Raw genomic sequence first — 23039 nt, forward strand, 5'->3', positions numbered from 1 at the left:
TGCTTGAAGCTAGTTGGAATTCAGTTGCAGCCTTGGCTTTCCTGGTTTGCTCCCTGCAGGACTGGACCAGTGCAGAATAATCCTCCTTGGAGGTATATCCCATCCTCCATGCTTTGTAGGCCTCCAGAATATTATTACTCTTCAGTCTGAGGCTAGAGCAAACTCAGTCCTTTGTTGGCCTCATGCACTTACACTCACTCATGCTGCCCACCTCTCACAGGGCCCTCTTGCACTCTGCCCACTATGTTGAGTTTGATCGAGCAGCTGGCTCCTTGTTGATTTTCTAGGGCAAAAGTATCCCTGTTCAGGGATTAGGTATTTATCCACATATAGGACAAGCTAGTTCAATATCAGTTATTTGTAGAATCTGTATGTATGGCATAGCAGAGAGACAGGTCTAAAGCTTGTTGGGTCAGATGGATATTTCCCTGGTTTTACAAGTGACACTACCTGAGCATGTCACCATATTTTTGGATTTTTTTGACTGGCTATGCAGAAGTTGTACAGGCAGAAGAGCCATTCTTGAGTCTGCAGTTCAAAATGGCTTGATTTATTGTGTATGGTGTCAATGCAGGCTGGTTTCCTAGTCTTCAGTGCATTTAATACCAGCATTCAACTCTAATAATTAAAAAGGGGCTTGTAAAACCCACGTCTTTAGGGTATGTGTACCTTTCGAGTCTGAGGGGGTTTTTTGGTTTGGGGCTATTTCTGCTGAGAAGCATCTGGTGAGGAATTTGATGAGCAGCAACGTTATAATGTTGATCTAGCTTTCATGGGTTGTCACTTACTTCATGTATTGTCGCCCATCCCTTTTTACCATTATTTGTCATATCATTTGACTCAGTCAGGAACTGTCAGGAATTCCTGTGTTCTTCTGAGATGGCTAACATGAGCTCCCTGCCTGTAATGATGGTGTTTGTGGAAAAAGGGTCTAGTTCACACTATTGCCTTAAGTCTTCGTATATGCCAGTGGTTTGTGGAGTGAGGCCTGGGGCATAAAAAACAATCAATTTGGATTAATTAATGTGGCAATTAATTCATATGGCATCCTTGCGGGATGTTCGTCTTTGCAGATTTCTGCACAGCTTTTATGAATTTGTCATAGTTCTCAGGCAGTATTTTGATAGTTTTAACTGTGGCATCAAAGTATTCTGAAAAGTCTTTTCACTTTGCCTTTTCAAGGTTGAAACATTGGAGAAATGGCACTGTTATAGGTTTTACTGTGCTTTGATTTGAATGCCAATTGGTTGACGTTGAGAATTGTGCAATAGAGTCCAATACCATGTTATTCCTTAGCCCAGCGATGGTGTTGCTTGTGAACATAAGGTCTGGGTTGTATTCTCATTTCCAGAGGTCACTTTTGAATAATTTAGGTAGCTAAGGGTCATAAATCAAACTCAGCTGGTATACATCTGACCAAGGTTCTACTGCTTCACCTTCTTTTTTGGTGCCATTGTAACCCCACTGCTGTATGCTGTAAGAGTTGCACTATACTGGAAGCTGTGGCTCAATGTGCAGGACAGAATGGCTTAGCAGTCTCCAGAATAGAGAGCATGTGATGGACAGCTCAGAGATATGGAGGCATCTTTGACCTCAACCTTGGCCAAATACGTTGTATATGTACTTGCAGGTGTTCCCAAGAAGATATCTTGAGAAAGATCCCAAAGCAATCATGAACTACTCTCCACATGAAATAATCAACACACGTGTCATACCTTTAAGTCTATACAAAATCAAGCTCCCTTATACTTGCCTTTTCTTGCACATGTCTACCTAAATTCTTCTGTCTCAACAATGATACTAATGCTTCCTTTCTTTCACAAGCAACTTCTTGCCATCTTCTATTCTCCACCATCACGTACTGCTCTATTCTGACCCCTCAGACCTCCTCTGGACATTATAGTTGTTGCAGAATAAAAACGTGTCCCACAGTTTACTGTTAATGTGCCAGATATTCCTGTGATCCAACTGGGAAATCAGCAACAAAGATGCATCATGTTTAATGCAGGGGTGCTCAGCCTCTAGCCTGCAAGCCAAAACTGGCCCACGAAGCCATCACATCTGGCCCATTGGGCTCCCCATGAGTCAGGAAATTTGGCAGCAGGGGGTTCAGGAATATGGCCACCCTATCCCCTGCCAAATTCCTGAACCCCAAGTGCCATGCATCCAGTTGGAGCCAGCCCATACCCCTTCACTTCTACCTTTGGATCAGAGCTGGGCCACAAACCCTAAGCCCCCCACAAGGCCACACTGGGGTCTTGTCATGTCCTCTTTCCCACACACGGCTGTGCCATGCCCCCTGTATCTAGATTGGGGTCTGGTCCTGTCCCATTTGCTGCACCAAGTCCAGGTCACGGCTCTCCCCCTTCCACTTGGACCAGGACTGAACCATACCCTCTCCTCTCCCCCATGGGACTGGCCACACCTTCTCACCCTCTGTATGGGCCAAGTCCCCTTTTCTCCTGTATCTGGATTGGGACTTAGCCAACCCCCACCACCGTCCCTGGCTAGGCTAAGCCCCCTTCCCTTGAGGAGTCAAGTTGGAGCCAGGCTGCCTACCATTCTCCTCTGCATGGTTCGATGGTGCCTGTCACACCCACCCTGGGTGCTGGATCAGGACTGCTGGCTGGACCCAGCCCCTGGATGGGCTGCTGGGCAAAAAGGTTGAGCACCTCTAGTTTAATCATTTATAGCTCCATTTCAAGGTGCACAATATATACTAAGGTGCAGATATGTATTGAGGAGCTTCTGCCAGCATGCACACAATTAGCTGCATCACTACCAGACATGGGCAGCTGGGTATCAAGAAGCTCCCTAAGCCCCAGCTCCCTCTGCTTGGATAGGTATGTACAGGAAGGTGCATGTTCTGGCAGTCACACAATTAGGACCTGACAAATTTTGTGGCAGATCCCCAAAATCAAGTACCTTGCCATGCTTATGTGGTATGGCAGGATTCACAATTTTTTGGAGTCCACGAAAAAATTCATAAGATTGTAGTCACATGAGGAAACTGACATCTGGAGGGAGCCTCAGAAACCACTACTCTTTCTTCAAAGCCACTCTAACTATCAAGCTCCTGCACACTACAGGCCACATGTTGAAATTAAATCATGATATACATTCCACATTAGATGCAGAACATCATTTTGGCTTGCATGCCATTTAATTGCACCACAAATTGCTTGTATGTATGCCATTATGGCACGCTTAACTCATTAATCATGCCATAAATGAAACATCTGCCAGGGGCCTAGTCTCCTCTTTTTAACTCCTGCAGGCATCTCCCCCATAGGACAAATACCAAGCCCATCTGAAGTAACAAAATGGCTATACAAGTAGTTGTAGATGAATGTGTTTTCTGTCATACAGGCCAGCAACTCTGGTTTCACTGTCTCTCTAACTTATTCTTTGTCTTCTGTTTAAATGTTACAGGTGAACTCGGGCACACAATATAATAACAACATATGCACCGGTAAAACAGAAATATTATGATATAACCCATAGTCCATCACAATCCTAAACTACATAATTGAAGATAAATTACATAAAGGCTAAGAATTTTCCTCTATTCTGTATCTAGTTAAATGGGAACCTGGGTCTTTATTAAGGCCCTTACGTGCTTCTGGAATTCAGGTAATTATTTTAAAAATTGGAAAGGCCCCACAGATTGCACACAAGAAGTGCAACTTTTAGTAGTCTCAATCTAAGGTGGAGGTGCAGTTATAAAGGTAGTCCCATTTACAGGGAAGCAGTGTTGCAAAATTTCTGATCATTGGGGTCTCAGAGAACGCTTGCTTAGCATTACACAAATAACAAGGATGATGAAAAATTAAAAAAAAAATGCAACAGTTTTATTTGCTGTTTTAACAAATCATCAGTTGTGCATTGAGAATCAAATCAATCTATATAACTGTATAGATGATCATAAATAATATAAAGAAAAACAGAAAGGCCCTACTATAACACTAGCCAGTAATCTAAAAACAACAGACAATATTGTATTGCAGCTTTACAGGAAAATCCTTGCATTTCTCTGAAGGTATCAGGTGACAATACCAAATTTTATCTAGGAAATGCAATCATTGACTGAAATGTCTGTGGTTCTGCAGAAAAAAGTAAATCCTCAAATTATAATGTTTGTGGTTGTAAACTATTGCAAACTGTTGCCAAGGTCAGACATGGTTAAAACCTGTATGCAACGGAGTAGTTTTTTTCCAGACTTTACCAGTATAGTAAAAATAAACTGATCTAATGACAGGCATCTTCCTACCCAGTGCCAGTAATATATGCACTTACTTGCACAAATTCAGAGAATACCAAATAAATGCAATATGTTCCTTAAAGTACCCACGGACTCCTAAGAATCTCTGTTAAAACTAAGCACAGTAAGTTTTTTTGAGAAAGCAGAAAAAAAAGTCAAGCTGAAAATTATTTAAAAACATGTTTCCACTACTTTTTCATCATGTAGACCTACCGATACTCCGAGTTCTTCTGTACTGTGGTGTCTAAGCGTGCGTGTGCGTGCGCGCGCACACACACACACACACACACACACACACAGAGTGTCAACATTGCTATTTTAATTCATTAGATGCAAGATGCTTAAAGTAGCCTGTGGTACAACTCTTCAGTTCATATTTAAGGTAACTTGGGTTGTTTGTATTTATGAATATATTTATTTGATTTGCATGCCATCCCTTCCTAACAAAGGTTCACAGTATCTTACAATAACAAAGCAAAATAACTTATAAAACAGGTGAGAAAACAGAAGAATAAAACAATTTTTAAAAGGAAGTAGAGTATTAACATAAAAACAGAAACCACCTGAACAATATCCCAGCCTAGCTTTGTTTGCTATACGCTGCCTAAAGAGGAAAGCCTTACCGTGCTTGCAAAAAATGTCAAGGCTTGGTCTCTAGTGGGCCTCAAGGGGGAGGGAGGAGTTCCACAGCTGAAGAGTAACTGCTAAGAATGACCTCCAAATATTTTTGCCAAGTGGACTTGGCACATGGATGGTACTTGCAGGAGGCTGTCTAAAATTAGGTACTTAAAACTATAACTAGGTATCTCAATAGAAATATATAGAGAAACAAGTACACTATATCAGGTACTTATAAGCATATATAAGCTTGAAAGTTCCTGATGTTGGCAAGGTCATCAATATTTATTTTTGAATGATTTATTTAGCAGGATTTCTGTGGTCCTCATCATTGCTGTACCTAGTCACCTAAAACTAATAATTTAGTGTTACATTCTGTGGTGTTTGGCCACATTTAATGTAGTTCTTTCTCACATAAAACTGCCACTGACCTCCATGATTGTTTGACTGGAGGCAGGTATCTCAGGATTTGTCCTTGTTTATTTTGCAAACAGGGAAAGCAAGGTGTCTGAGGGTATTTTTCCCTCCCTATGCAAAGGGCATCACATTAGAAGCCTAAGTGTGCTACCACTGAAGTCAATAGTAAAACTGCATTCAACTTGATGGGAAGCATATTGAGTCCTACATCTGGGATACTGATCAAATGTCTTAGTTGTCTAATGTGATCTATCCCTTTTTTTCCTCTTCTGCATTCTTTGAACAATAAACTGGGCATTCCCATTACAAGTGACTTAATTTTCGTTCTCAATTGTGAATCACCTCTGAAAAGGCGCTTTAATGGGAGACAGATGAGCAGTTAACAAATGCTGGATTGAGCCAGTTTAATCTAGTTTAGCTGTAGTTTAATAAAATGTGGATAAACTCTCAAAGCATCCCGCATGAGCAGGCATTTCAGTAAACACTCCCACTCAAAGTGTGCTAATGTCATACAGCCAGCAGAAACTAGAAACGTCCCTTGAGGGGCCACTTTAAACAATGAATGGTGGCATATCAGCAACATCTTACTTTGCTAGTAAACATTATGCTTAAAATCAGAACTTTCTGAATCCAGATGCTGATGGACACAAACCATAACTCCACAATGGTGCAAGCTCATCACTAAGATATATTTAGGGCTGTTTTTTAATAAACAATAAAGACAGAATTAAAAACCCCCCACCTATCATAGCTAATAAATTACTAATTATTATGTGTATAATATCCAGGCAGCCTAACTGTGGATGAGGACCAGAGCTGGACAATGTAGAAACAGAAAAGAAAAACAGACTTATGGAGCTTAAAACTTAAATGTAAGACAAAAGAAAACAGATGGATAAAGACCAACGCAAACTAGGATCTACAATAAAATTAGGCAATACTGATCAGTATGAAAACATAAAAATTTCAAGGCTTTTTAGGTATTGTGGAAAAGGAGAGTTTTGAAGGACTCATGACAAGTAAATGGTCCTCTTAAGCTTAAGATCCTATTCAACTACAGTCTGTCTGGTGTGATGTGATGTGACTAGTTTTATGTCCCCAGCTAACTTTGACTGCCTAGTCTGAATGGTTATGTACCGATTTAAAACTGGGTTGACTGGGAAATATTCTTTGGTTTATTTGCCTTTTTAAAAATCCATATCGTGTCATGCACTGAGAATCATATCAATCTATACAGATGCCTTTGCTATATGCCTTTGGCATAAATCCAGCAGTGCTTGCTGTCATGTCTCTGGAGCCACAGCAAGACACCTGAACCACTCTGCCACTGCATTCCATTTTGAAGAATACCGAGTTAAGCTTGTGGATGTTTACAAGGAAGTCCATCCAAGAGTGACAGGCAGTATGGTAGAAACTGTATTTCCTCATTTGAAAAATTAAGAAGTTAGATCTTGGAATCGTGGGCTAACTATAGACAGAATCTGATAACCTGGTTTAGCATGACCTCTGATAAATAGGGTAGGGATAGGATGTTCAGAGTCTTGGAATTGAAGGGAATATCTTATGCTTTATACATTACAAGAGGGGGAGAGAGTAGAATGGAAAGACCAGAAAAATGATTTGCACAACAGCATTTGGGATGCATACGAAGGGGGAGAGATCACATTAGACAAGGCCAGAGAACAGTTTGTTGCAGTGCACAGGATGCAAGATGACAAGAGCATGGCTGAGAGGTTTAGCATTATGATTTGACAGGAAAAACATTTCTTAACAATATTATGCTGAAAGAATTGGAAAAGATATAGATATAGCCTGAATATTAAGACCAAGTGAGGGTGTTTGCTTAAAAAAGAAACCCAGATTGTGGGCCTAAGGGTATGGATAGATGCTCATTTCCAGCACTAAGAATTTCTGGAAAAATGTTGTGCCATGAAACCTGGCAAGGAAAACACGTTCAGGAATTCAAATGCCTGGTCATACCAAGTGCCACAAAACATGACAAGACCCTGTCCCCTACTGGCATTTCACATCTAGGAACCCAGTGCGCAGAGATCCCAGAACGCTTGGCAGGGGTAGACATTCCCTAGGACACCCGAGTGCAGAAGAAAGCATCAATTAGCTGGCTGCCTGGAAAACCACACTCACCCAGGCATGGCAGGAGAATCTGGGAGGTGGATCCCTACCCTGTTCCTTAGGCAGGAAAGATTTTACCTTGTCCACAAAGAACAGCTGAGCAGTGTGACCAGATTGTAATTTGTGAGCTTGGCTCTGCCTCCCTGAGGCACTAGACTTCAGGATGCCAGACAGACTCCCTGGAATGGAACGTGAGGAGTGAGAAGCATAGACTCCTGAGATGCTGGGGGACCATGCCCTGTGGCATAGTCTGTACAACTGGACAGATGTTGAATGTGCTGCTGGAAATTGTTGCTCTGACAAGACGTTGCTGTTGTAAAGACATTTCTTCATGGAACTCCCAGTGTTTTTCCACAAGAAATTGACTGAATGCCTCCTGGATACTCACTTTCTGCAGTGCCACAAGTGTGTATTGCTCACTATAAACGTAACACCTGTCTGTGGTCTAAGAGACAGGCAGTAGAGCAATGCTGTCCACAAAGACAGAGAAAAGAAGAAGCAGAAGAGGTCAGAGATGGAAGATGAAAAGCACAACTGTAGACATGCTGAACTGACAGTTAGGCATCCAAAGAAATGGCAAAGAAACAACACAAGATGGCTGCTTAGTCAGAAAAAGAAAAGTCTCAAGAAGAGAAATGGACCTTTGAAACACCCACATAGAGATGATAGTTGAATCTGTGTTTGTGGATGATACTGCCCAAAATAGTGCATGCAGGGAAAAGGAAATCAGTGAAAGAGATTTGAAAGACCCTTCTCCACCCCACAACTAAATATAAAGGAAGGATTAAAAGAATTCTCTAAAAGACAAGGTCTTCCCTTGAATCCTAAATAAAAAAAAGATTCTCCTAAAGACAAGCTAAACAGACAATCAGTGGTTAGAAACTAGTGAAGACCCCAATGTTAATGGCTGGCAAGATTTCAAGAGAAGAACATGGTCAACTGTATGTTGAATCAGCTGACAAGTCATAGAGGATGAGTACTGGTGTTGAGATTTCAGCTCTGCCAGAAGACAGGAACAGATTGGAAAGGTTTTAGGATGCAGCTTGAAGAAATGTAAACAATGATTCAATGATTTTAGAGATGAAAGAGAAATGGGGCAGCAGTTAAAGAGGCAACTGGGTTTTTTTGCTTCGTTTTGCTTTGCTTTTTTTAAAGATAGGACTCATACCTGCTTATGTTGAGGGAGGCAAGAGCCATAGGAGACTGAGAGGTTATGTAGAAAAGTAATGGAAGGGCTGAATGTGGGTGTGAGGAAGGTTGAGAGAGGCAATGGGATCACTGAGGGAAGCATAGGGATTAGAGGAGAACAGATGAGAAATTTGTATTGAAAGAATCAAGGATGTCTCGGAACAGCAGCCCACAACAAAAGGGAAGGAAGTGATGGGGGACTTAAGTGGTTTCACAGTGTGAAATTCACATCAATGTCAGGACCTGTGAGAAGGCATGTACCTGGACCACATATATGTTGACTCCTAGATGATTCTTGGATCTGTGGTGCCAATGAAAAAACTCCCATGGGTTGGGGTCTGCAGAAGCAATTCATGGTGAGCTATCTGTTACAGCACTTACAACTGGCAATGAAAACAGAAGAGGAATAACCCACCCACATTTTCCCCTCTCTCATGTAGCTTCCTTAGAACTCCTATACAGACCTATTGATCTGAAACAAGAGCAAATGCTTACAGAAAGTTGAACCAGACCTATTTATAATTTGGGAGTAAGAAAAGGCTATTATCATGGTCATAAATGAGATTAAAATTAATTTATTTAGTTTCCAGACAACCTTTTTAATTATTCAGTTTTTCAACTTTATCTCATTCAGGGCAACAAGATCCTTTGAGAAGCAGGGGTGGTACAGGCACCATATGCTACACAGTTGACAGCCTAGAGGCCACAAAGTCACAGGCCATAGCAGAAGCACTCACGGTGCTGCCTGTCAGGTTGCTGTGAATTCTGCTAAATACCTTGTGACAAGGACATAAAAAAGAAAGGCAAGAAGGGCAACAACAAAAAGTATGACAGACTTACTATTCCAAAAATAGCCAAAAATTTACAAAAAAGAAAAAACTCAGTTCTTTCCATTCATGGCCAGTTCCTTATACATTTTACTATATATCCCTCATTCACTTCCATAGGTTTGGGTGTAGAGTCTTCCAGAGATTCAGTCCAAAGTTGATCTAGCCAAGTCCATCAAAAGCGTTCCCCTAAGCACATGAATATAAATACCAAGAATTTTTTAATATCACAGCAGGAAGGCAGACACTCATTTTTCAGGATTAAGTACTGTGTGTCTTAGCCATTTAAGTTTTTACTTTTGGAGAAACAATATAACGCAGGTATTCATAAACTGATGGAAAAACATTAACATATTTTACAGTACAAGGAGTGCCATCTTAAGAATTTATAATTAATCAAGCTTGTTTCAACTATTAAGACATTTACTGCCTCACCAATAAAATTCCTTGAGACTTTCCAAAGTAATAAATTATAAAGCATAGTTCTGCAAAGAACAACACCACATGAATCCTCCAGAGCATGAACATATTCAATTGTCCTGATTGCTCAGAGACTGACTGGGTAGAGCATACTGGGAAGGTCACATTTTTTCTATACATTTTTTTTGCTAAATTTGTCTTCCAAAAATATTTTTTCTTTGTATATCTCAGTATATCTCACTTGTGGCTTGGCTGAATGAAGCACAGCAGCCTCAGTTTTCCTGAAATCCATTCCCAGTTGGTATGATCTTGTTGCTTTGGTCCTTTTGTTCACGTCCAAAAGGAAGCAGATTTTATGCTGGTTCTTTTAATAAATGAAAGCTTATTATTTGCAGACATCAAAACATTTCTAGTCCATATTTGCTGTAAAGAATGTACTTGTAGCAGATTGAGACTTTCTTTCCCTTTAACTGACAAGGCAAAATGCAGATTATCCAAAATACTTTAAAGTTAATGTTAACTTTCAAAAAAGGAGAGGAGGAGGTCCTTTGTCTCTAACTGTCTGGGAAGGCTACTTATTCATTTGGCATATACAGTTTTGGCATAGTTTCAGCCATTTTAAGGTGATGTTACCACCAGTGTGAACAGTCTGAAGGCTACCAGGTAGCACTGTAAACGGACATGAGTCAACAAAGTGGGACATGGTATGGACTTATCCATGAGGGCATTTGTTGTCATTGCAAAGGCCCCACTGGTATAGGTTTGAGGCACAGTGACCCTGTCCAGTTTGAAAACAGTTGAGAAGTGCCCAATAATGGCATGGCCAGTTAAACCCTGGTAGACTAACTGCAGTATCAAAGATGATGTGGTGACTGATTGGTGCTTGTGGTGACCATTCTTCATACTGCTGAGCAAGGAAAAGTCGGAGGATTTTGAAAGGGTGGACCAAATTGGGCATTTTGAGGGGAGCTGAGCTACTGGTGAGTGGAATATGCCCCAGTGCACTGGCAGCATAGGATTCTCATGGAGCCTGACTAGTAAGTTTACTTCAGCATTTGTGCAGTGGAGATGAGGGGGAGCCATGTTACTGAGTACTAGTAACCACTGGAGTGGAGAGGGGCGTACCGTGCCTGACAGAAGATGCATTGTAGGATGCAGTTGGGTGTCCACTAGTTTGCTGTGCATTGAACAAGCCCATACAGAGACAACTTCCAAAGATATATTAAACCCTCTCTGCATGGAAGTTGTCACTGAGAAACGCAATATTCCAAAAACAGAACAAAAACACTGAAGTTATGCCAGCCAGGAAGGCTACTAACCCTAACCTATGATATGAACTTGACTTTTCCGGGCTTCACCTTCTGCTACCGGTTTCCATCTTCTGAACCAATATCTTTCGTTGCTATACAAATTGTTCTCAAATGCTTCACCTTGTGTTTTTCAAGTCTTAATTGCTGAGATTAAACTTTTCCACCTTACTCATATAACAAAGGTTTCTAAATTTACAAATCTGGTGTTACTGTATTTGTATTACCAAAGACTCTGCTACTAGGCTGTTGCGCACACTTTATTTTAAACAAACTGCAATGGATAATAGCCTCATCCTATGTCCCCATTCTTTTTTTCATGAATTCTCAAGGCTTAAAGGAACAGGAGAGTAGGTAAACCTCTGCCAGACATAGAGGGTTCTTCTTGAACTGGAGGGAGTAGTCTCTCTTTCCAGTTCACTACATACTTGAATTGTGTCATTAGGGCTTCAGTTTCAACCAGTATTATCTACTGTTGGTCCTATGGCATCTACAGAAGACAGTGTCCCTTTTGAGTTGCAAAATATATTTTTTGATAAAAATAGCAGGAAAAGAAAACCTTCCTTCCTTTAGACAGTATCCTCTGTCTCGGCAACTCCCAGAGATACAGTAAACCCTCTCTGCATGGAAGTTGCCCCTGTGAAATGCAATATTCCAAAAATAGAACAAAAACACTGAAGTTATGCCAGCATACATCTAGCCTGCTAAGCATGCAAGTTCCTTACTTATAATGACTTTTCAATGTGTGGTAAAAAGACTATGAGACCACTGTGCAGTCACATTATCACAAATAAAAACTTTACTTACTTACTTTAGGAAGTAGAGCTTCTTCTCCCTAGTTACATTCCAAAAATAAAAAGGATATAGAGCCCCTCTTTTGAATAAAACAGGTCTCTTATAAAACTCAATATCCACCTGGATAACATATGTCTGAAAATTGAAAATGCCAGCATACCCTGCTGAAAGGAAACAAACAGTCTGTTGGATGTACTAATACCTTACATCCTCTTGAGATACCATTCTAAAAAAATCCCAACATTCCCTTGATAATGTAATATACTTTGTTTATCCCTGTCAGTGATGAGATTTCTAGGAACAATATTTCCAGTTTAGTAGAAAAACCTCAGTTCCCCAAGTGAAGACATTAAGTTTCCAAAACTGTCAACAGTTTCATGAACATGAACAAGCAACACTGATGTTACTTTGATGATTTCTTAGAAAAACAGGTACGTGCGATATGCACGTTTGAGAGACAGATGCTCTATCATCTGAAAACACATTATAATAGTTTACTAAACTATTAGAAACATTTACTGTAATTTAGGATTTTGGGTCTGGCCACCAAATTATGTTGGTTACCACCAACCAATTTACCAGACTGTTGGTAAGTTACCATATGCACACTGTTCACACAGCTATATTATCAGATAAGGTTATCAAACAAATAAATCTTCAAATCAATCAAATAAATCTTTTAGACTGAAAAGTGAGCTTTGTTCAGACTTTATACCTTGTTAAAAACACAAAAAGTAATTAAAAACAATTCTCAGTACTGTGAAATAAATTTCTGCACAATATTACCCTACAACCGTATAAATCTGCATCACATTTATGGATCTTTTACACAATCTGTTTAGGAGATAAGATGAGTCACTGAGTTAGCAGAATTAGATTGCAAATCTCATTTACTTCTATGAAACTTAAAAGTGTGGACAGGTAAGCATCAATAGACTAACACTGCTTTTCAGTGTTTAAATGAATCTCTGAGCTTTTCCAGCTTCATTTGGATTCTTTCACTTATACTGTTTCATATACTTTCAAAGTAATACTTTTTAAACTTCCTGAACAACAGAATCTCCAGTTTCCTATTAAAAACAAAATTAGATGGATCCAAATCTACCTTATTGTTTTCTGATTTAAAATCCACTACGACAATCTAATGTAACTTAATTTTTTAGGAAGGGCGGTGTCGCAGTGCACTCAGGTGCCCTGCGCCTGAGAGCAGAGACTGCTCTGGGGAGACCCCTAGTGGCAGAAAGGGGGAGGCTCAGCTGCCAATCACCAGGGCTGCACAGGTGCTGGTTGCTGGGGCAACTGGTAAAACCAGCTGACCAGGAAGGGGCAGGGCTTATCCCTTCTTAAGCCCAGGTAGGAGGCCAGTCCCTCTCCAGCAGCCGTGGGAGTAGGGAATCAGCTTGGACAGACAGAGGGGAGGACTCTGGCCATGAGAGCATCCCCTGGTTACTGCTGAGGTTGGTGGAGCCCTTCTTCCCCCGCTCCCTTGCTCTCTAGTAGGGAGTAGATTTTTGTTTGACCGGACGGTCTAGTTTTTAGGTTGTAGCCCAGGGGCTTTATGTTTTATGTTTACTGTTTTGACCAGAGGACCGGGCGAGGCTATTAGGGGTGGAGGAGGCCTCCTAGGAGCTCCACAGTAGCGTGAGGCCCCCTGGCGCCGGAGAGGGCACAGCATTGTTAGGGGGTGCATTGGCCCCAGCCCGGGAGTCCTGGAGCGAGAGGGGGCGGCAGGGAGCCCCGAGCTAGGGGGCAGCGAGGAGCCCCAGAGCGAGCGAGAGAGGGGGCAGTGAGGAGCCCCGGAAGTAAAGAGGAGGGCCAGAAAACAACAAGGCCCAGGTCAAACCACGTCAACTCCATCTGTGAGACTTGGGCTGCAGTGTAGGGGAGGAAAAGGAGCCACAAGTAGTGCCCCCTGTCACCGGGGTGTGGAAAAATGGGCAGCCTCCCGCTGATTACAACCATCTTCTAATCAAATAAGATCAAGGCATGGCAGGCCAGTAAGCAGGCAGTTGGCCCATTACAGGAGGGCAGAGCCACTCCCAGAAAGGCTCCAATATTGATACTCCTGTCACAGGGGGAAAAAGGAGGTTTGGTAGCCCTACAGTTTCAAATTTTCAGCATTTCAATTTTTATCCCACTACATTTTATGAAACACTACAGGTACCACACAGTGCTACCCCCCCCCCCATATACCATACGTTTCTGTTGTAGTTAATGAGGTATTACAGTATCCCATAGATTTTCAGACTACTCAACCCTGTTTTAAAAAATACCTATTATATCAACATTCTTTTCTTTGCTGGTATTCTATTTCCTCTGTTTTGCTAGTACGTGTCATGCATTTATACAGTTTCTCAGATAGAATTCACATAACATTAATGGAGGTTTTTTTCCATTCTGGGGATTTTTACAATAATTTTTTTGTTTACCATGGTTAGCCTACAGTATCTTTCCAATAGCACGGTCTTCTTGGCTTTCTGATTAATTGTGGACTGTGTGTGTGTGTGTGTGTGTGTGTGCGCGCGCATGCGTGCACACACATGACTGCATGCATGTCTGTGCCCTTCTCTCTCACTGCTCTGAGCTAACATTGTAACAGACCAACTTTTTTTTCAGTCCTCCTGAATTTCTAGGTAGATTTTGATTCTCCCTGGATGCTTTCCAGTTTTAAGAAAAGTCTCTAACTTTTCATGCTGATTCAATGATCACTGTGAAAATCATGCTTCCATGCCAACCTCACTCACTCCCTGCCTGTCCCCACCTTTTATGTAGGAGAAGCTACAACAGTTCTTTCTCAGATTATTGTTCCCTTCTTACAAACTATGGTGCTATGGTAGAAATCTTTTGCTTTCTTTCCTGATATGCTTAATTTCTGTTACTTGTTATTCAAAAGTGAGTTTTTCCATATTAAATTACAGCATGATAAAAAATATTTTTCCTGCCTCTATATATTTATTTCTATTTTTTCATATCATATCCCATCACCAGAGATCCAGGTTTTCTGTTTCCCACAGAAAAATGGAGTAAAATGAGTATTTCCCCCCTTGCTGAAGTAAGATGAGGATTTCTCATTTTAGCAGAGAAACCCATGGATTTTGCACTATTGCAAAGAGCTCTCTGCAGGCTGGCAGAGTTCCAGCCTGCAAGGGGCTGGGGCAGCAGGAGGAGACTGGCCAGGCAGGGGGCACCATATGCATATACATGCACATGACTGCTAGGCAGCCTGGAGAGCACCTCTTGCAGGAGGACTGAGGGCCCCACAGGGAGGGAAGGAGTTGGACAGGGCTGAAGCTGGGGCTGCTGCCCAGATGAGCAGTGTGTGGGGCTTGGGGCCTGGGGCCACAATGCATGGCTGCAGGGTCCCAATGGCGAGCCGGACGGGGCCCTAGGTGCCCTGCTCGGTGGGGGGGGGAGGAGGGGGAGGCTGCACATACTCCTAGGGAGCAGAGGGGACCTGTGCCCTCCAGGTCTGTGCGTGGGGTGGGGTGAGCTCGGGCTCCCATCCTGCTGCTCTTTCCTGGGGGCCCTGCGTGTGTGCGACCCGGTGCTGCAGAGCAGGGCCCTACAGGAAAGTTGCTTGCTGCTATTAGCTCCACACTGCCCTGGCAACATGTCCCCTGCACATGTGGCAGCAGCAGGGGTGGCAGCGTAGGGTTGTGCCCCTCATTGCAGCTCTGTGTGCAGGGTACATACTGCCAGGCAGGGCAGTGTGGAGCTCGCAACAGCAAGCAGCTTTTCTGTGTGGCATCGCTTTGCCCTGCAGTGCCAGGTCACACCCTCCAATCTGCTGCCCTCCCTCAGGACCTCTGCAGGGCAGGAGCCCAAGCCCACAGCAGGCAGCACATCCCACACAGATCTAGGGTGATCAGGAAGTGAGCTGGGCTCTGCTCCACTGCAGCAGCCACCGCCTTCTGCTAGAAGCAGGGGGCTGTGGACCTGGGTCTCTGGCTCCATAGTCCTGGCAGCTGGAGGCCCCCTCCACCAGGGTTGGGGGAGTAGGGGCTGTGGTGGGGGGCGAGGGACACCAGCAGGGCTGGGAAATGTTATGGTGGGCAAGGGAGTGAAGGCCACGAGCAGGGCCGGGGGCTGTGTGTGGGTAGTAGAGGCATGAGTGGAGCTGGGGGTGGGGAGGGAGTTGTGGGGGGCCTTTCACTTTAATAACGGATTTGGGGGTTTTATTAGAGAATATGTTTTTGTTTTGTTTTGTTTTTTTATCAGGGAAAACCAGGATCCCTGTCCATCAACATGATACAGGCAAATTCTATAATTATGAAAATAATTTACAGACATCTGCACCTCTCAACACAGACTATTCTGGTTTTAATTTAGGAAAGCTAAGGCAAAAAATGGACTTTATCAATGATATTCCTCTTTTTTTGTAGCATGAAGGCTAAAATCACAGGCCATCTCCTGCTCTATTCTAGCTCCAGTTTTTTAAACAGTCTTGAGATTGACCTATCTATAGTTCCATGGGAATGCAGCCATCAGAAACATCAAAATCACAGTGAGAGAGGCAACACTCTATCATGGATCAATTCCATGTTAAATTTTGAGGAGGACTTAAACCATTAAGACATTTGATACATTATTTAATAGGAAGCAATGGAGATGCAGAATAGCTATGTAACTGTGTTTAGGTTATATATGTTCTGTAACGATAACTTTGTGTACTCCTGCATAGCCTCATTTTTTATGTGTACTTGGAGAGCTGGGGGCAATCATACTTGTTTTACTGTTTGTGGATAAACTGTAATGTAAATGGCCCAGGTGGGCCAGGTTTTATGTCTACAGTCCCTCCTGTCCAGAATGGTACAGATTATAGACAGATAAATATGGAAAGTTGTGGAGAAGCCATCAACCAGCAATTCAAAGTGGCAGTGTGACAATGACTCCTGTCAGGTGGCAAGGAGCACCAGTGAACTCTGGTGCATGCCTCCCTACCCAGAACTTGCCATTTTGGCTGTCACAGTCAATTAAGCCTCCAGAGTGGAGCAGCAATCCTCAGCAAGGAGAGGTAGGTACCCCCAGGGGGAAGGAAGGGGATGGACCTACCCATTACTTGCCACTTTTGTCTGGTGTAGGTGGTAGAGTCCCTGGAAAGCAGCCCTTGATGACTCTCCCTTCCCAGCATACTGGCCCAAGTAATAGCTCCCCTGGATTTAGGATCATAGGAAAGTAGGGCTGAAAGGGACCTCTAATCCAGTCCCTGCTCAAGGCAGGAGCATTCCTGACTAAACCAACCCAGCCAAGTGTCCGACTCTTAAACACTTCTAACGACAGAGATTTCACTACATCTCTAGGTGGCCTGTTGCAATGCTTGACCACTCTCAAAGACAGAAAGTTCCTCCTAATCTCCAACCTAAATTTCCCTTGCTACAGCTTGAGACCACTTCTAGTTCTGTCTCCTACCGCCAAAGAGAAAAGTCCATCTCCAAGATCTCTATAATAACCTTTCTAATATTTGAAGTGTTATCAAATCTCAATTTTCTCTTCTCTTATATAACCCTAGTTCTTTCAGCCTTTCCTTATAACCTTGCCTTCCAGGCCTCTAATAATTTTTTTGCTCTGCATTGGTTTTCGTCCACATCCTTCTTGAGGTGTGAGGCTCAGGGTTCCAGGTGAGGCCTTAGAAGCGCTGAGCAGAGCAGAAGAATCATGTTCCTTGATTTCCAAGTGACACTCCTGGTAATACAACCCAGTATGCTGTTGGCTTTTTTTGGCAACAAGAGCATACGCTGGCTCACGTTCAGCCTTTGGTCTACTGTAATCCCCATGTCCGTCTTTGCAGCACTGCAGCCTAGCCAATCGTTCCTCGGTGTGTATCTGTGCATATAAGTATTCTGTCCCCAGTGCAGGCCTTTGCCCTTGTCCTTGATAAATCTAATCTGACTGATCGAGGACCATTTTTCTCATCTATCCAAGTCATTCTGCATCTTAGCCCTACTCTCCACAGTATCTACAACTCCACCCAACTTGGTAATGTCCACAAATCTCCAAAGCATGAACTTAATCCTAACATCCAAATCATTAATGAAGATATTAAACAGAAATGAACCCAAGACAGACCCCTGGGGAGCCCCAATTGATGCCTGCTCCCACCTAGACATTGAGCCACTGATGACTACTCATTAAACAGAATGATCTAACTAGGTATGTAACTATCTTAAAGTACTTTATGTACTAGTCTGTATTTCTTTAGGTTGTTAATGAGAATGTAAGACAGATTGTCAAAAGTCTTGCTAAAGTTAAGGTATCTCACATCTGCTGCTCTCCCTGCATCCACAGAGCCTGTCACTTTATCACAGAAAGAAGTCAGGTTGGTCAGGCATGACATGCTCTTGGTGAATCCATGCTGGCTGTTGCTGATCACCTTGTTCTCCTCCAGGTGCTTCACAGTGGGTTCCTTGAGGACCTGCTCTATAAGCTTTCCAGATATAGAGGTTAGACTGGCTAGTCTGCAGTTCTGCAGATCCTGCTTCTTGCCTTTCTTAAAGATATGCTTCCCCTTTTTTAGTCATTCGGGACCTCACTTAACCTCCACGAGCTTTCAGAAAGGATAGACAATAGCTCTGAAATTACTTTAAGTCAACTGATTCAGTATCCTAGGTTGCATCCCATTCAGCCCTGCTGACTTGGAAGCATCTAGCTTTTCTAAGTAATCCCTAACCTGTCCTTCTACTACTCCAAACTGTTTGTTTCCCTATCTTTGCTGCCCAGTGAACTGAATCATCCATTCCTTAAGGGGCCTATGGTTTCTCTGGTTTTCCTTTTCCTTTTGACATATTTGTAGAATCTTTTTGTATTCCTCTTTTTGTTCCCCGCCAGCTGCACTTCAGATTGTGCCTTGGCCTTCCTAATTTTCTCCCTGCATGCCCGTGCAATAGTCTTACACTTTCCCCTAGTGCTTGAGCAAGTTTTTGTTTGTTATAGGAGTCCTTTTTAAGTTTCAACTTGAAAAGATTGCTGTCAAGCCAGGCTGGTCTCCTGTTGCATTTCCCATTTGTCCGTTGCACTGGGTTAGCTTACTCCAGCACCCTTAAAAGGGTGCATGACACCTTAAAGCAGGCTAAGTGCTTTTGCACCGCTTTAAAGGTGTTGGTATTTGCATGCCTCAATGGCATATTGTGCATTAATTCCAGCTGGTGTAGGAAACTTGGTGATGTAATGCGCCTTTAAATGAGTGGGATGTGTGCATGACATGGGGGTTTAATTGGCCCAAAAGTTAAGCAGTGTTTTTTAAAACCCACTTCTTCAATTTATGGCCCCCATTTCGTCTACACCCGCCCCTGGACTCCTTTTCTTCTCAACTTGTCTTCCAGGGGATCCTGCTCACCAGTTCCCTCCAGCTGCAAAAGTTTGCTTTTCTGAAGTCCAGTGTCCTTATTTTGCTAGTCTCCTTCCTTTTCCCCCTTCGGATCTTGAATTCTATCACTTCAAGGTCACTGGGTGTGTCTACGTGTTCATTAATGTGCTGCAGTTATGGCACATTAAGTTAAGTACTTGTATAATCAAGTACTGAATCAAGGTGCAGTAAGAGTCATTACTGCACAGTAGCGCAGGCACTTGCCTTTTTAATGACGCTACTGCATAGTAGCCTAATAATACTGTGTAGTAGCATATTAGTACTGTTTCTGCCATGATGTGCACATGTAGTGTCTTGTGTAGATGTGCCCACTGTAACTCATGTTATCTCCCACCTTCACAGTCTCAACCAACTCCTCCCTTTTTGTGAGCAGTAAGTCAAGACTAGATTCTCCCCTAGCTGGCCTCTCTATCATCTGAACCAAAAAGTTATTCCCAACACACTCCAAAAACTGGTTGGACTGATTATGCATTGCTGTGTTTCCCTCCAAGCAGATATCTCCAAAATTAATATCCTCCAGGAGAACCAAGTATTGCAATCTTGAAACTTCCATTAGTTGTTTAAAGGCCTCATCCACCTCCTCTTCCTGGCGTGAAGGCCTCTAGTAAACACTCACCGTGACATCTTCCCTGCTGCTTTCCTCTCTAACCTTTACCAAGAGACTTTCAACAGGCCTACCTTTCATTGTGTATTGCTTGTTAGACTACATGGCCTTTATATATATGGCAATACTTTCTCCCTTTTTTCCCTGTACCTATCTTATCTGAACAAACTATATACCTGTGCAGCAGTAATCAAGCCACGTGAACTATCCCACCACATCTCCATAATCCCAATTACATCAAAATTCTGTGCTCATACCAGGACCTCCAATTCTTCCTGTTTGTTCTTCATACTTCTTGCATTCACATATAAACATTTCAGGTATCGAACTGACTGTCCTATATTCTCCCTTAGAACATTATTAAGGTTTCAGTTATTGCTTTTCCTTACTAAGTTTTTATCCAGTTCACCAGGCTCTTTACTTGCTTTTGGGTTTTTGTCTTCATCCCCCAGTGAACCTAATTTTAAAGCGCTCCTCACTGCATGTGAAGACACTCTTCCCTATCTTTGTCAAGTGGACCCTGTCTCTTCTCAGAAATCCATCTGCCTGGGGCACTGCCCCTGTGGTTGAAGGTGACAAAGCCCTGATGGTGACATCATTGATACAGCTACACTGATCTCCAGGATGGGTATGCTCCTAGCCAGGCCTTTATCCTTCACTGGAAGGATTAATAAGAACAGTATTTAGGCCCCAGTCCCCTTCACACTTGCACCCAGTGCCATGTAGTCACTTTTGATCTGCTCAAGTTCATCCCTGGCAGCATAAAATAGTAGCCTGAGGACCAAAAGCATTTGGGCAACCTTTCTGTGACATCTCAGATGCAGGCTCCTGGCAGTCAGCAGAACTCCTGAGCCAACAGGTCAGACCAGCAGATGGATGCCTCTGTGCCCTGCAAAAGGCTACTGCTAACCACTACCACCCATCAGTTCCTCTTGGTAGCAGGAGTTTTGAGCCTCTCCCCCCTAGGGGTACATGGCTTGGCTTCCCCTACCACTGGAATGGTTTCATACCTATTCTCCAGCTGGACAGCTGCAATTTCAAGAGGAGTGCTATGTGTTGCCAGAGGTGACAAACTGCCAGATTCACCTTTCAGACAATTTGTGTCTTTTGTGACTTACAATGCCTTCTCTGGCTGTCCCTCTTCCATGATGCTTTATGTCTCATTGTGCATTAAGTCAATGAAGGCCTCACATTCAGGGATGCTTCTGAGCCTATCCACTTCCTCCTGCAGCTCTCTTAACTGTTCCTGAGAGAGTCCGGGGGCACCTCTTCACACCACAAGCACTCCTCCAGCTACCTGTCCCTGGCAGAGATATGCAGGTCACAGTTCCTGAAAAGCCAGCTCAGAACCTGGGTGGAAGCCTCAGTGGTCAGTGGCTGTACCTGGACAAAACCCACACAGAAATAAGCAAAGGAAGCGCTCACAGTGGCAGTTGTTTGGATAATGCAACATCCTCTTGAATATACTGCTAGCTCCTTCTGCTGCTGCTGCTGCTACTGCTACGTTCTGGGGGGAAAAAGCTCTTCTTCCTTTACTTGCTTCCACCTAGGCATCTTATAGTGAAGGATGGGAAGGAAAGTTTCCTGGCCAACTTCTCAGTGAGTTCTCCCTCAAACTTTCACGTTTGCTGTCCTGGTCACTGGTCCTATATAGCTCCCTAGCTGCTGACTTCTGGCAAGAGTTGGCTTTCTCTCCAACCTCCTTGCTCACATTGCAATCACACCCAATCAGGCACAATTAGCTAATTCCTCCAAAAACAGCTGCAGAGCCACTCCCAGACTAAAGTTATATCATCAAGCCCAAAACAGGTTGTTTGACAGTGATTGTGTTAGACTTAACTATTTATGGTTTTAAATAATTGCTTTCCTTTCATCTTGGTGTGCTCCCGGACCAAGAGTTATGCATGCCCAGAAGAGGAGTCATGTCACTTTGACCCAGCATCTGTACAGCTTGTGCTTCAGCAGGGCTTTTTGGTGCTTTTATCTAATAGCTGATTGTTAGTGCTAAAAAAGCCCTGCTGGAGCGTGCGAGCTATACAGATGCTAGGGAGCCAGGTCAAACTGACGCAATTCCTCTTCTGATAAAGTGCTGGGGGGGGTTTTGTCCACATCTGTGAGAACTCAGAGCTTACTATTGCTTGCGAGTGGGAAAGATTGTTCACTTTGGACCGCTCCGTTAAAATTTATTTTCCAAGTGCCTAGGTAGGGTCAAAACAGAAAATTTGTGTAAAATCTCCAAACATAAATCTGGCCTTTGTTGCTGCCATCTAGTGCCTGGCAGAAGAGTTACACATGGATAACTTATAAATACTTATGACCAATGGAAGTTGGGCTTTTCCCCTTTTTCTTCTAAGCATTTTGTTGTATTAAACTCAGCAGTTTCATTCTTTGATACAAACCAGAGTAATAAATATTAAGCTTGCACGTGATGATTTTGAATCAGGAAGGGCTGAAAACAGTGCAGGTAATGAAATCATGTCTGCTGTCATTCTGCTAGGAAGCATATTTTTATTTTATTTTTTTACCTTTAACTGTTCAGAACCATACATAGCTTTTATTGCTTTTGTTCTGACATTTCAGAACTGATTTTAGGGTCATTGTCTTTTGCACACATCAACTGTAAGATAATTAAATTTGGTCTGTATCTACTCAAAGAATAAACCTTATGGAAGGAATAATTTAAATGACAATATAGGTCTGCTATGAAATCCTATACTCAGGCAAGCTATGTTAGTATACAAATTATATGTGTTAGTAGTATTGGTGTGATGTTGTAGACCACCTGTCACTCAGAGTAAATTTTCTACATGACACCAGATTTCCTCAACAAGATCTTGAGCCATCAACCACCTCCCCACAAGATGGCTATTCTTACAAACATGGATTTCACTAGCCCACACTTAACACCACAACTGCCTGCCTGAAATATGTGCAAGAACATGGACAACACTCACATTTGTAACCACAACATACTGCATAAATCATCTACTTCAGCTCTAACCCGCAATTTCACTTTTAACAGATGTTGCTCTCTCCAAATAACGGACACAGCTACGAGTCCAAAGATGGTTTCCCAATTTATCAACTTCTATTTTATGAGTAGAGC

At 42.8% G+C, this 23039-nt stretch overlaps 1 protein-coding gene across 4 annotated transcripts in view; it reads right to left on the minus strand.

Annotated features, from left to right (window-relative positions):
• The window catches only part of CCDC91 (coiled-coil domain containing 91), a 340351-nt gene that overhangs the window by 111728 nt on the left and 205584 nt on the right, over positions 1-23039 (minus strand). Inside the window, exon 12 of one of the 4 annotated variants that reach the window (XM_019544239.1) lies at positions 427-988. The exons of the other annotated variants lie outside the window; for them this stretch is intronic. Coding sequence (XP_019399784.1) covers positions 950-988 — 39 coding nt within the window. The 3' untranslated portion in view covers positions 427-949. Of the gene's footprint in view, positions 1-426; positions 989-23039 lie in introns of those variants that run through there. 4 annotated transcript variants of the gene reach the window in all.

This window comes from Crocodylus porosus, unplaced genomic scaffold, assembly GCF_001723895.1.
Source record: "Crocodylus porosus isolate Cpor-Errol unplaced genomic scaffold, CroPor_comp1, whole genome shotgun sequence".
Lineage (NCBI taxonomy): Eukaryota > Metazoa > Chordata > Crocodylia > Crocodylidae > Crocodylus > Crocodylus porosus.